The sequence below is a fragment of the Microcaecilia unicolor genome, chromosome 4 (genome assembly GCF_901765095.1).
Source record: "Microcaecilia unicolor chromosome 4, aMicUni1.1, whole genome shotgun sequence".
NCBI classification, from domain to species: Eukaryota; Metazoa; Chordata; class Amphibia; order Gymnophiona; family Siphonopidae; genus Microcaecilia; species Microcaecilia unicolor.
The window spans coordinates 361,303,517-361,316,893 of record NC_044034.1 but is presented as its reverse complement, the minus strand read 5'-3'; the positions used below and the strand labels follow the sequence as shown (position 1 = coordinate 361,316,893).

Here is a 13,377-nt window from a genome sequence, read left to right as displayed (position 1 = left end):
AGACGAAATGCCAAGTTGGGGTAGATGAGATTTCCTGAGAAGAGATGAAGTGATTACGTGCCGAAGGCGACATTGAAGAGGTGGGCAAACTCCAGTATCCTCCATTATTTACCTGCCTCCTCCGCTCGCTAACGTGCGAGAATCTACTTACACCAGGGATCCGCTCGCATCACACTTACTGAAGCAGTCCTCTAGGCGACAGCGCCCCGCCAGCCTCCTGACCACAAGCCATACCCCGATCAGCTCACAGCCCAGCAACACCAAAAGCAACAAGGAGGCAGGTTCGACTCCGTCCGTCACTTCCCTGCCCTCTCAGCGTCCCGCCCGAAAGGAAATGACATCACAGGAAGGCGGGACGCAGAGGGCAGGGTAGTGACGGACGGAGTCGAACCTGCCTCCTTGTTGCTTTTACTACGGCAGCGCTGCCTGCCCGTTCGTCGCTGCGACTTCGGGTAAAAGTCGCCATTCCAGTTGTCGTCGTTTGGGGGGCATTGCCCCCCCTCGCCCTCCCCAGTCTACGCCTATGCCAAACGTGGATCCCAATATCAGATATCTAATCGACAGATGAAACAAAGATGTGGCAACGTAAAAACTATTGCTTCAAAATGTCTAAACGTCCGTCTTCCGTGATAACAGATACCACAGTTCCTTCAAGAGATGAATTTCCTCAAAAGTCATTATCAAACCAACTTGAATATATCCCAATTTGTCTTGCTTAATGGCACGAACTTCCTTTAACAGCACAAATCCTCTGAAGTCCTGGTTCCCGACACAGCTCTGTGTTTCACTACTCGCGCCATATAAATGAAAATCTTTCACAGACGCTATCCCGAGCTGGATGCTTCTGGTGAAGACTCATGCACAATGGTGCTCGTCTCTAAAAGGCATGAGAGATTTGCATATAATGGAGATGACGGGTATGCAAATCTCCCTCATGCATATTAATTAGGGATATCCTGAAAACCTATCTGTCTGGTGGTTCCCCAGGTCAGGTTTGAAACCCACCGGCTACAGCACCATCAAGAATCAAGTGCATTTTCAGTAGAACTTGTAAAGCAGCATTTAAAAGGCTTTAGGGTCTTTCTTTCTTAGTCATTCCCGGCATAATGGCTGCAAAGGCTTGAGGGTACATATGTTATGCACATATAGAGGGGCATAATCGAACGGTGCCGGCCACATAGATGGCCGGCGCTGCAAAGAGCAGTCCCGAACCGTATTATCGAAAAAGATGGCCGGCCATCTTTCATTTTGATAATACGGGTTGGGCCGGCTAAATGTCAGAGATGGCTGGGTTTGAGATGGCCAGCATCAGTTTTCGTCGATAATGGAAATCGATGCTGGCCATCTCAAACCCGGTCAAATCCAAGGCATATGGTTATGGGAGTGGCCAGCATTTGTAGTGCACTGGTCCCCCTGACATGCCAGGACACCAACCGGGCACCCTAGGGGGCACTGCAGTGGACTTCAAAAATTGCTCCCAGGTGCACACCTCCATTACCTTGTGTGCTGAGCCCCCCCAAACCACCCCAAAACCCACTCCCCACAACTGTACACCACTATCATAGCCCTTATGGGTGAAGGGGGGCACCTACATGTGGGTACAGTGGGTTTTGAGGGGGGGGGGGGTTGGAGGGCTCCCATTTACCACAAGTATAAAAGGTAGGGGGGGATGGGCCTGGGTCCATCTGCCTGAAGTGCACTGCACCCACAAAAAACTGCTCCATGGACCTGCATACTGCTGTCAGGGAGCTGGGTATGACATTTCAGGCTGGCATAGAGGCTGGCAAAAAAATATATATATTTTTTTGGGTGGGAGGGGGTTGGTGACCACTGGGGGAGTAAGGGGAGGTCATCCCCTATTCCCTCCGGTAGTCATTTGGTCAGTTGGGGCACGTTTTTGAAGCTTGGTCCTGAAAAAAAAGGGACCAAGTGAAACCAGCGAAATGCTCATCAAGGCCGGCTTTCTTTTTTTTATTATCAGGCGAAGCCGGCCATCCCCTATCATGCCCCCGTCCCGCCTTCGCTACCCTACCGACACGCCCCCTTGAAGTTTGGCCGGCTCCGCGACGGAAAGCAGTTGGCGCCGGCCAAAATCGCCTTTCAATTATACCGATTTGGCCGGGTTCAGGAGATCGCCAGCCATCTCCCCATTTGTGTCGGAAGACGGCCGGCGATCTCCTTCGAAAATAAGCTGGATAATGAGACAGTTGCAAGTACATCAAAAGATCAAGATTAGACATTAAGCCCAATTGTTAACATTGCATCCTGGAAAAACAAATTGGAAAAGCATATCTTACTTTTAACATTTCGTTGAACTCTGGATTGGTGCTGTTGGTCTTGATTTTGGTTTTGCGCTTGCCCTGGCGGGACTTGTCTGGAAGGAGGTAAGCCTTCACGTAACTGTGGACAAAAAACCTGACAGTCACCTGAGCACACAAGACAACATGCTCCAACATCACGCCTAACAACTAGTTCGATAGCAGTAATTCAACCAAATGTTTTTATTAATTGGGATTTATTCACCGCCATTATGAACAGATTAACCCAAGTCGACAGGTAGGACATGACATGAACAATTTGTTTTGTCGTAAAATGACTGAATTTCAGCATAATACACAGAAAAATGAGGTAAAACCGGAGGCAGGCAAATTAAATCCTGGTAGTAGCAAAAATATGATACCGTATCAGTAATGTATGCATTAAAACAGGACAGTTGGACACCGACAACAGATCCGATATGATGTCAGTATAATACAATGAAAAAATCATAAGAGAAAGCTGAGGGGACAAGTGCAATTGGCAGTGGCGTACCAAGGGGGTGGGGGCGGTCCGCCCTGGGTGCACGCTGCTGGGGGGGGGGGTGCCGCGCGTCGGTCAGCGTCGTTCATTTCAATGCTCCCTCTGCCCCGGAACAGGAAGTAACTTGTTCCGGGGCAGAGGGAGCATGGAAACGAACGACGCTGACCGGCGCGCAGCATCCCCCCCAGTGGCGTGCACCTGGGGGGGTTCTTTCGCCGGGGTGGGGGGTCGCGCTGCACAGGGGGGGGGGGGGGTAGCGCTGCACCCGGGGGGGGGGTTGGGCGCATCGGCGATCCGCCCCGGGTATCAGCGCCCCTAGGAACGCCACTGGCAATTGGGACATATGGCGGGGCCTTTTCAAAGAATGTCCAAGTCAGAATTGGGACGTAACTGTTCGTAACCTCAAAAAAAACCCCCGTCCGTCTCACAGCCATTTCTGAACAGGAAAAATGCTGTTCTTGTGATGAAAATGTCCGAAATGAACATCATTTTAGAAAACGAAAGGCACAGAAACATCTCAATGGCATTATATGTAAAAAAAAAAAAAAAAAAAAAAAAAGCCCACAAGGAGGTTCCGTTTTTCAACTTGGAAGTTATACAGTTACAATGTAACCTATGAAACTTTGTAAGTCTAAGTGCTTTGAAAATGAACCCCTACATACATAGGAGCCAACTTTTCAAAATTATTGGGGGTGCTAAGCCCAATGAAAAGAACCCCTCCGTGGACACATACAAGGAATTTTCTCAATATTGGGGTGCTCAAGCACCCACAGAGTCGGCTCCAATGCCTACATATAACACACAAGTAGAACAACAACTTCCCAAGTGTATTTTTTCATAAGAAAAACATCCCCCCCCCACCCCCAGTAAACGTACAGCTGCATCTTGAACCCCCAAGTAATGCCACATTAAGTAATTATCCATGTGCCGCTTGTAATATCAAGGCAACAAACGTATATTAGATACCTACAATAAGCGGACGCAATTACAGCAAAATAGGAATGGATGACATGAGAAGCTGTGATCTCAAAACTCCCTAGTCGACTTGGCCACTTGATTATACATCTCCTAATACCCAAGCCACACCTGTTCCCTACCAGCAACAAAAATAAAATCTGAATAAGCATTAACACATTAACTCCAATGTGGGGAAATAGGTGTTTAAAAAAAACTGCATGCCTAATAAGCATGTAAACAGATGGCCTAAGACTTATACAGTCTGTGCCCTGAAAAAGACAGGTACAAATCAAGATAAGGTATACACAAAATGTGGCACATATATGAGTTATCTTGTTGGGCAGACTGGATGGACCTTGCAGGTCTTTTTCTGCCATCATCTACTGTGTTACTATGTAAGTGTTGCCATACTGGGACAGACCAAAAGTCCATCAGGCCCACTATCCTGTTTCCAGCGGCGGCCAATCCAGGTTACAAAACAATACAATATATTTTATGCTGCTTATCTTAGAAATCAAGCAATGCATTTTCCCAAGACCTTCTTAATAATGGCTTGTAGACTATTCTTTTAGGAAATTATCCAAACCTTTTTTTTAAACCCTGCTAACTTAACTGCTTTTACCACATTTTCTGGCAACAAATTTCAGAGTTTAATTACATGTTGTGTAATGGTGTTGCCACTTATGCGGTTAAGTGCCGATATTCAACTCTCACCTGCCTAAGTTAACTGGATAAATCGGATTGCATAAAACACAGCCCTATCTTTATTTGGTTTCACTTAGGCGGTTAAGTGCTCAATATCGCACTTAACTGGATACGAGATAGCTGGCCACATGAACCCAGATATTCAATGCCAATGTCAGGATATGGCCTGGCACTGAATATCTGGGCATAATATGCCAAAGAGCAGGTAAACACGTATTCATTCCCTGGAATAATTTTAAAAGTGGAAGTAGGCATATACATTCTCTTTGAAAATTCACTGAAGTGCGCACAGGGAAATGCATGCACTATGTGGGAACAGTTATAAAACTCAACAGCTAACAGATCCTTTTTGCAGGTTCTGTTCTTGCTGTCATGGCTTCCACATACTATGACGTCACAGTAAACTGCTTTGTGATGTCACGTTCTCCTAGGAAGCCCTGCAGGCTCACATGTAACAACACACACTATTTTTGCTACGTAAAGTTCAAACATGAAGGAGAATTCATTGACAGCTTACGGATCTGTTCTTTGCTTTTTTTCATCAGCAACTGCCAGATTTCTGCAGCTGTTCACCACGATGTTAAGAGCCCCTGTTTTGTAGCTGTAGCTGATGTTCAGTAGGATTTCCCCACTGACTTTCACATTACCATAATCCCCAGCTTCACTGTAGACGCTGGTCATACTGTTCAGGCTGGTCTGAAAAAAAGCGACATAAAAAGTGTTTTATGGCAAGTCTGTGGAGATCTGCTCCTTCACACCATTAACGTGCTTTACACTGCCTTGGGTGAATTTCTTCAAAAAGGCAGTAAATAAATCCCAATAAATAAATAAACAGACACACACACACACACCACTGGCCTATCTTCAGGACAGAAGGGAGATGAAGATAAACATCACAGTGAAGGCAATGGGTTTGAGAGAACAGGGCTGTGGGTCATGCAAAAGGGTTACACAGAAACTAGAGATTAATGGTTCTCTTCTTCTTGCACTAGGAGGGACGCGACATGAGGGGATTTAGTTTAGACATTAGGAAGCACTTAGAAACTGCAAAGAGTTATTGAGCAAGGTGGATGGGATCACCGTTACTGGAGGATTTTAAGAGATTAGACACACATCGCTCACGAACAATTTAGATACAGTACATCCTTGTCTGGAGGCAGATGATTCACTGATATCCACTGCGGTCCCACTTTTCCATTACTTTACCTATGAAAAAGCTCCAGCTACCAAAGAGCAGAACCACTAAGACTCCACATAACACCAGTGAAAAGATACCCGTGCCAAATTACTGGGTTCCTAAAGCGGACGATTCCCTCTTCCATTATTCAAGTGAGTATGAAACCAAATACTGACATCAACAGCACATACACTGGGGTGGGGGTCATGTTTGTATGCAGCCAAATACTTCTTCCTCCAATATGCAAAAAATGAAAATTATTCCAAGGTGATACTGAAGGGATCTCCACATAGGGTTACCATATTTTGTCCCCCAAAAAGCAGGACACATGCCCTGCCCCTTCACACACCCCACCCTGCCCCCTTTTACGCCCTTGCTCTGCCCCGTCACATTTTCCCCTCCCCCTGTCACCCCCCTCCCTTTACCTTACTACTGCCCTGGTGGTCTAGTGACCTCTTCGGGGCAGGAAAGAGCCCCCTCTTTCCTGCCCAGAGCGCTGCCCTGCATGCATCCTTCCTGTTGGTGATCTTGGCACTGAGTGGAGGAGTGGCCTAGTGGTTAAGGTGGTGGACTTTGGTCCTGGGAAACTAAGGAACTGAGTTCGATTCCCGGCACAGGCAGCTCCTTGTGACTCTGGGCAAGTCACTTAACCCTCCATTGCCCCATGTAAGCCGCATTGAGCCTGCCGTGAGTGGGAAAGCGCGGGGTACAAATGTAACTAAAATAAAAATAAATAAAATAAAATTCAAAATGGCCGCCGAGAGTTGAAGTCTCGCGAGGTCACTTCAACTCTCGGTGGCCATTTTGAATCGGCGCCGAGACCACCAACAGGAAGAATGCATGCAGGGCAGCGCTCCGGGCAGGAAAGAGGGGGCTCTTTCCTGCCCCGAAGGCGGAAGAGGTCACTAGACCACCAGGGCAGTAGTAACTAAGGGGAGGGGAGGCTAGCAATCTGCCCGTTTCTCCGGATTTCTGGACAAACGGGCAGATTGGTAACCCTAGCTCCACATCCATGAACACTCCCAATTTACCACTTAGATAACTAAGCGGGGACAAGCAGTCAAAGCGTCACAGTAAAATAAGGAAAAAAGTTGAACAGACCAGGGCCACCGAGAGGGGGCGCAAGGGTGATAAGATTCCCTAGACCTGTCCTCCAAGGGGGCCCTGGCACCAGATGGTTCTGCTTCCTTGGTCTCTCTGTCTCCTGAGTGTAAGGACCTGGGTGACCGATAACCCGAGTCCAGGCACTCAGGAGAAAGAGCGAGGGAGGAGCAGACACAGGAAGGTAAGGGGGGGGGGCAGCAGCCTGAGTGGTGGGGAGGGTGGCAACAGCAGCCCTGCCCCAGCTTTGTCTCTCAGTGACCCTGGAACAGACCCCCACTCCCAGTTTAAGCAGGCAGACATTTTGGGGTGTAGCTATCAATGCGGGCTACCACTAAGATATGTTACTTTTACCATTAACGTGCTATTTATGCACAGGTCCCACTTTATACAATGAGACCTAGTTACTAATATAGTAACTGGGGTTAACAGTAAATTAACACATTTTAATGAGAGCCCACATCAATAACTTCCCCCTCCCCTTTGTCTCTTACACAGAAAACCTTTATGTGGAAGTGCTGTATTAATGCGTCTGCAGCACTCCCTGCAGGACATGCAATCCCATCTCGTTAAAGTATGGGGCAAATATTTCACTTGATCCTTTTATAAGTTGCAATACTCTTTAATGGGCCAAGATGACATTCATCCAAAGATGAGGGTACACCAGTGTCATGTTGACCCAGTAAACGTATCACGACCCATAAAGAACTCAAGTTTCTTCTGAGACCAAAACGGCACCTAAGACTTGAGGCAGATGAATTAAAAAGCAAAAACTGACACAATGCTGATTTCTTTCAACTTTCCTATGTAGTTAGTGGAGGAAAAAAAAAAACTAACACTAAGGTCTGAACAAGTGAAAGCAGAAAGGAAAAAAAAAACAGCTGGAAAGTAGAACAGAGAAGGAAGGGAACTTACAGTGTCAGCGTCTGCATCAGGCACGTGTAAGTGGGTCCATTTTCTGTCAGAAGCTGCCTGGTCATTCTTGAAAGAGAGGCAGCAGAAAGGTCAAGAGGAAACAGCATTAGAGAAAGAGCAGGCACCGAAGAGTCAGAAAAACAGTGGAAAGCTGGAGAAGAGCTCTGAGCAGAGGGAAGGGATGTGCCACAGGCATGGGACTCATGCAATGGACAAACAAGACAGAATAAGGCTAAATTTCTCCCTCTGCTCATGTTTACCTTTTCTTGTTTGCTTTCTGCACGTATCATGTGCAGGGCAGTTTTCAAAGTGATTTCTGTGGGTAACGAGCTTTTTACCTGGGAGGGGAGAGGCTAGAGGTTGACCAAACCTTGGCTTCGATTAAAGCCTCGACACCAGCTCAAAATATTTTTTTCTGCCCATATCTGTTTTCAGCTGAAAGGTTATTTTAATTTTCAGCCATAATTTCGGTTTCGGACAAAAATGACTCATTTTGAAAGCACTTAGACTTACAAAGTTCCATAGGTTACTATGCAACTTTGTAAGTCTAGGTGCTTTGAAAATACAGCTCCACGTGTTTCTTTTTTTTTTTTGTGGAAGACGAAAATGTGTGCTTTATCTCATCAACTTCCCTCCCTCCTACCCCAAACAGCAGTTACACCACTTCTCACCCCCCCTCCAAGTTTACAGTACCTGGTGGTCTAAGGGTGTAGTTGGGGAAGGAGCAATCCCAAGTTATTCCTGCCCATTCTGGCTCTGCTCTCAAAATGGCTGCCGCGACTGGGGCATCGCTCCTGCCCTGACTATAATACTAGATCATCCTTATCCTTAGGTGTGGATCCCAGATCCAAACATAAACTAATTAGCCAATCAGGCAATACAGGAATATACTAGATTCTGCAAAATCCTCAAACCATTCCTATTACTACTACTACTACTATTTAACATTTCTAAAGTGCTACTAGGGTTATGCAGCGCTGTACAATTACAAACCCACACAAAGAACAACCATAGCTGAAACAATTAGTGTCTGAATTAGTTATTACTCTATTTACCATTCTCAGAGGAGGCGCCAGCCATATCCAAACTACAGAAGAAAATCTGGTCTTTGGCACCTGGGAAGGAGCTGACCCAGCTTCGGAGAAGATGGGAGTTGGATGTGGGATGTGATCTTGCTTTCTGGGATATTGCAGCTCATCTTAAGGGCATTCCCCAATTAATTAGCGGGGCAGGATACCGAGAATGTGCATACAGAATTGTTCACAGAGCCTATTTTTCACAGGTCCAACTATTTCAAGCGGGGGGAATTGAAACACCTACTTGCCCGAAATGTAAAGCTGCTGATAATTCTCTATACCATGGGCTCTGGGAATGTCCGGTTATAAGATGTTTTTGGAGGAGGGTGACAGCTTTCCTCTCCCTTTTGACGTCAAGCCATGTTCAGGGGACATCTATTTAAGTGGTGCTTGATTGCCCGGGTTCCTTTGGGGGGGCTCCGAGCGGGAGAGGTGCTGTTGTGCCGTAAGCTATGTTTGATTGCAAGAAAATGTATATTACAACAGTGGACTTCATCGGACGCACCAGAATTCTGGCACTGGCGTAACCAAATACATCAAGTACTTACATGGGAAGCACAAGAGGTTAGAGGCTCATTTAAATGTAAAACCCGATTTTTGAAGCTCTGGAATCCTTATTTAGCCAAGTTATCACATCAGGGGAGAAGCCTAATCCTTAATAAATTATGAATATAGGGGGGTCAAGGTTTTGATGTTTATGTAGAGAATTTATATGAGGTATAAGGGGGGGGGGGTGAGGGGAGGGGGGATATAGAGAAAGTTAAGAAGGCTAAAATATGAGAATGGATCTGAACGTTGAGTTGCTGTATAATTTGAAGGTATGACAATATATACTTGCTGAAGACTGTAATTCTGAGAATTTTTGATCTCAATAAAAAAAGTTGAAATATACTCTATTTACCATTAACCTTCTCTTTGCTTCATGTCCAATTTCTCATTCAATAATAGATTTTCTAAATGTTAAACATCCATAGCTATCCCAGTATGTTTGATATTGTATTGTAAAATCGGATTCTTACAACAAATTACTTTCTTATGCATTATTCTTTGTTATGTATCCTATACTATTTATTGTAAGCCACATTGAACTCAAACTTGTTTGGGATAATGTGGGATATAAATGGTACAAAGAAACAAACAAATGTTATTAACAAGCACTTAATTGGCAGTAATGGAGAAATTAGGTCTTACCTGATAATTTTCTTTCCAATAGTCCTTCCCACTATTCCAGAACCTGTGGGACAGTTGTGTCCGTCAACCAGCAGGTGGCGATACAGAACCAAAAACTGAGCTGAGACATATCTCTCTTGGCATCCAGTCCAACTGCTCAGTGTTTATGTAGATAAGCAGTAAGGAGCAACTCAGAATATACAACAACCTTAAACAACTCGCTAACAAATTCACCACCATTAACACACCAAAATTGAATCTTCCAATTTCGGACACCCTAAAAATTCTAGGAGTTACCATTGACCGACACCTAACACTTGAGAGCAACACCAAAAACACAACTAAGAAGATGTTCCACTCAATGTGGAAATTAAAAAGAGTAAGACCTTTCTTCCCAAGGAACGTCTTCCGTAACCTGGTACAATCAATGGTACTCAGCCACCTAGACTATTGTAATGCACTATACGCTGGATGCAAAGAGCAAATAATGAAGAAACTTCAGACAGCCCAGAATACTGCAGCTAGACTCATATTTGGTAAAACAAAATATGAAAGTGCTAAACCCCTACGAGAAAAGCTACACTGGCTCCCTCTTAACGCATCACGTTCAAAATATGTATCCTAGTCCACAAAATCATTCACGGAGATGCCCCAGCCTACATGTCAGACCTAACAGACTTACCACCCAGGAATGCTAAAAAATCATCCCGCACATTCCTTAATCTTCACTTCCCCAACTGCAAAGGTCTAAAATATAAACTAACGCATGCGTCAAACTTCTCCTACCTGAGCACACAAGTATGGAACGCGCTGCCGCGCAACTTAAAAACAATTTATGAACTAACTAACTTCCGCAAACTACTGAAGACCCATCTCTTCAACAAGGCATACCACAAAGATCAACAAATGTGAATCCCTCCACATATATCCGGAACTGTCTTACAATATTTGCTTGCTATATTACTATCACGTTTTATCATTATCATGTTCCCCTATATCCTTTTGTAACACAAAATGTCTATTTACTTATATATTTCCACCATTCACGATGTATTGTAAGCCACATTGAGACTGCAAAGAGGTGAGAAAATGTGGGATACAAATGCAATAAATAAAATAAAAATAAATAAACCTAACCAGTCGATCAAACACAAGTGGACCTCTCTCATCTCTGGACTACTTGTAGAGAATAAAAGATATGCAGGAAGCACCATGCAAGGTGACAGTCGTTATTACTTCGCACCAACTAAACATCTCAAACCTCGGACGGGCCTCTGGAATAGTGGGAAGGACTAATGGAAAGAAAATTAACAGGTAAGACCCAATTGCTCTCCCTCCTCTAATGGCTCCTTGAATGACGGCTCCTCTGAATAGACCGAGGCCGCATAGATAAGGAAGGAGAAACAGGGATAGCCTCATCTGCGCACTCCTGGAGGCCTAAACGAGAGCGCTTAGGAGCTGGAGGGGCAGTGGGGCGAGAAACTGAAGCACCTTGCAGTAACTCTGACTCACCACGTTTCAGTGAATAGGGCCTGGTGTACGAGCAATATACGCTGTGGAGAAAAGAAAGGTCCCAATGCAGCTGAATGCTCTGTCGAGCCCCAAGGCTGTAAAATGGTGGCTGCGCTCAGGGCGTGATCAGCCGGAGGCTGTTCCCCACTGCCATCTGGACCCGACAAAATGGTGCCTGTTTCCGCACTCTCCTGTATCAAACTGCACAACTGCCCTACCAGAGAGCCTGAAGACCCCAGCATATTTGGATACTGAATATTGGGATCACTGCTATGCCCCCTTTGGCAGGTGTAAATCCGCACGCCCAAAGTTAGGTGCAAAATGAGTGCTAAACTAGTATTTTGTAAAGGTCGTTCCATATAGAGCGCCCTTTACAGAATACTAGCTTACCGCGGATCATTCCTGCACCCCACTTTCAGCACAATTTATTGAATTTCCCCCTACATGTATAGCAGCGCTAAAAATATACATCAATTTAAATGCCATGGCACTTACCACTGAATATTATCCCTTATACAGTGAAACCTCAGTCTTCGTTGACATCGGTTTTCGTTGATTTTTTTTCGACTACAAGTTTGTCTCAGTTTTCGTCGGTTGCCTCGGATTTCGTCGAAAAAGAAGGACGTCCATCTCCCAATTTGTATCGGAAGATGGACGCCCTTCTCCTGATTTTGGGCGTCCTCATTAATTACCTCGGTTTTCATCGGTTTCGGATTTCGCTGATTGTTTTCGGACGGATTATCAACGAAAACCGAGGTTTCACTGTATTATGTTTTATTTATTTATTTAGATTTTGCTCACACCTTTTTCGGTAGTAGCTCAAGGTGAGTTACATTCAGGTACTCTGGATATTTCTCTGTCCCAGGAGGGCTCACAATCTAAGTTTGTACCTGAGGCAATGGAGGGTTAAGTGACTTGCCCAAGATCACAAGGAGCAGCAGTGGGATTTGAACTGGCCACCTCTGGATCGCAAGACTGGTGCTCTAAACATTAGGCCACTCCTCTACCCCAAAGAATCTTGTTACTCTTTGGGGTTCTACATGGAATGTTGCTACACTTTGAAATTCTACATGGAATCTTGTTATTCTTTAGAATTCTAGAATCTTTATTTATTTATGTAGATTTTGCTCACACCTTTTTCAGTAGTAGCTCAAGGTGAGTTACATTCAGGTACTCTGGATATTTCTCTGTCCCAGGAGGGCTCACAATCTAAGTTTCTACCTGAGGCAATGGAGGGTTAAGTGACTTGCCCAAGATCACAAGGAGCAGCAGTGGGATTTGAACTGGCCACCTCTGGATCGCAAGACTGGTGCTCTAAACATTAGGCCACTCCTCTACCCCAAAGAATCTTGTTACTCTTTGGGGTTCTACATGGAATGTTGCTACACTTTGAAATTCTACATGGAATCTTGTTATTCTTTAGAATTCTAGAATCTTTATTTATTTATTTAGATTTTGCTCACACCTTTTTCAGTAGTAGCTCAAGGTGAGTTACATTCAGGTACTCTGGATATTTCTCTGTCCCAGGAGGGCTCACAATCTAAGTTTCTACCTGAGGCAATGGAGGGTTAAGTGACTTGCCCAAGATCACAAGGAGCAGCAGTGGGATTTGAACTGGCTACTTCTGGATTGCAAGACTGGTGCTCAAACCACTAGGCCACTCTCCTCCACTCCACTTTTGTTTATTGTACTTTAACTAAGTCCACTTCTAATGAGTGTAGAAAACATAATCTAGTTGATTAGTAGAACTTTTACGAATGGTCTACAAACTGTATTAATTGGTTTTGATTATGAGTTGCATCTGTTACAGAAATAGTGTTTATGATATTGTACTTCACTGCATTTTTTTTGGCTGTTTGTGAGCTGCTTTTGGGCTTTCCTTTCAAGCGTGAGAAAGCAGGATACAAGTCTAAAATATAAACACAGACCCAGTTACTGCACCCACATTTTCTGTACGGCAGTGCA

At 44.9% G+C, this 13,377-nt stretch overlaps 1 protein-coding gene across 3 annotated transcripts in view; it reads right to left on the bottom strand.

The window, feature by feature from the left end:
• Positions 1 to 13,377, bottom strand: part of SYTL5 (synaptotagmin like 5) — a 226,929-nt gene that overhangs the window by 31,727 nt on the left and 181,825 nt on the right. For all 3 annotated transcript variants that reach the window (XM_030202323.1, XM_030202325.1, XM_030202324.1), the window contains exons 11-12: positions 4,979 to 5,157; positions 2,298 to 2,400 (exon numbers count right to left, since the gene is read on the bottom strand). In XM_030202323.1, coding sequence (XP_030058183.1) covers positions 2,298 to 2,400; positions 4,979 to 5,157 — 282 coding nt within the window. The remainder of the gene's footprint in view (positions 1 to 2,297; positions 2,401 to 4,978; positions 5,158 to 13,377) is intronic.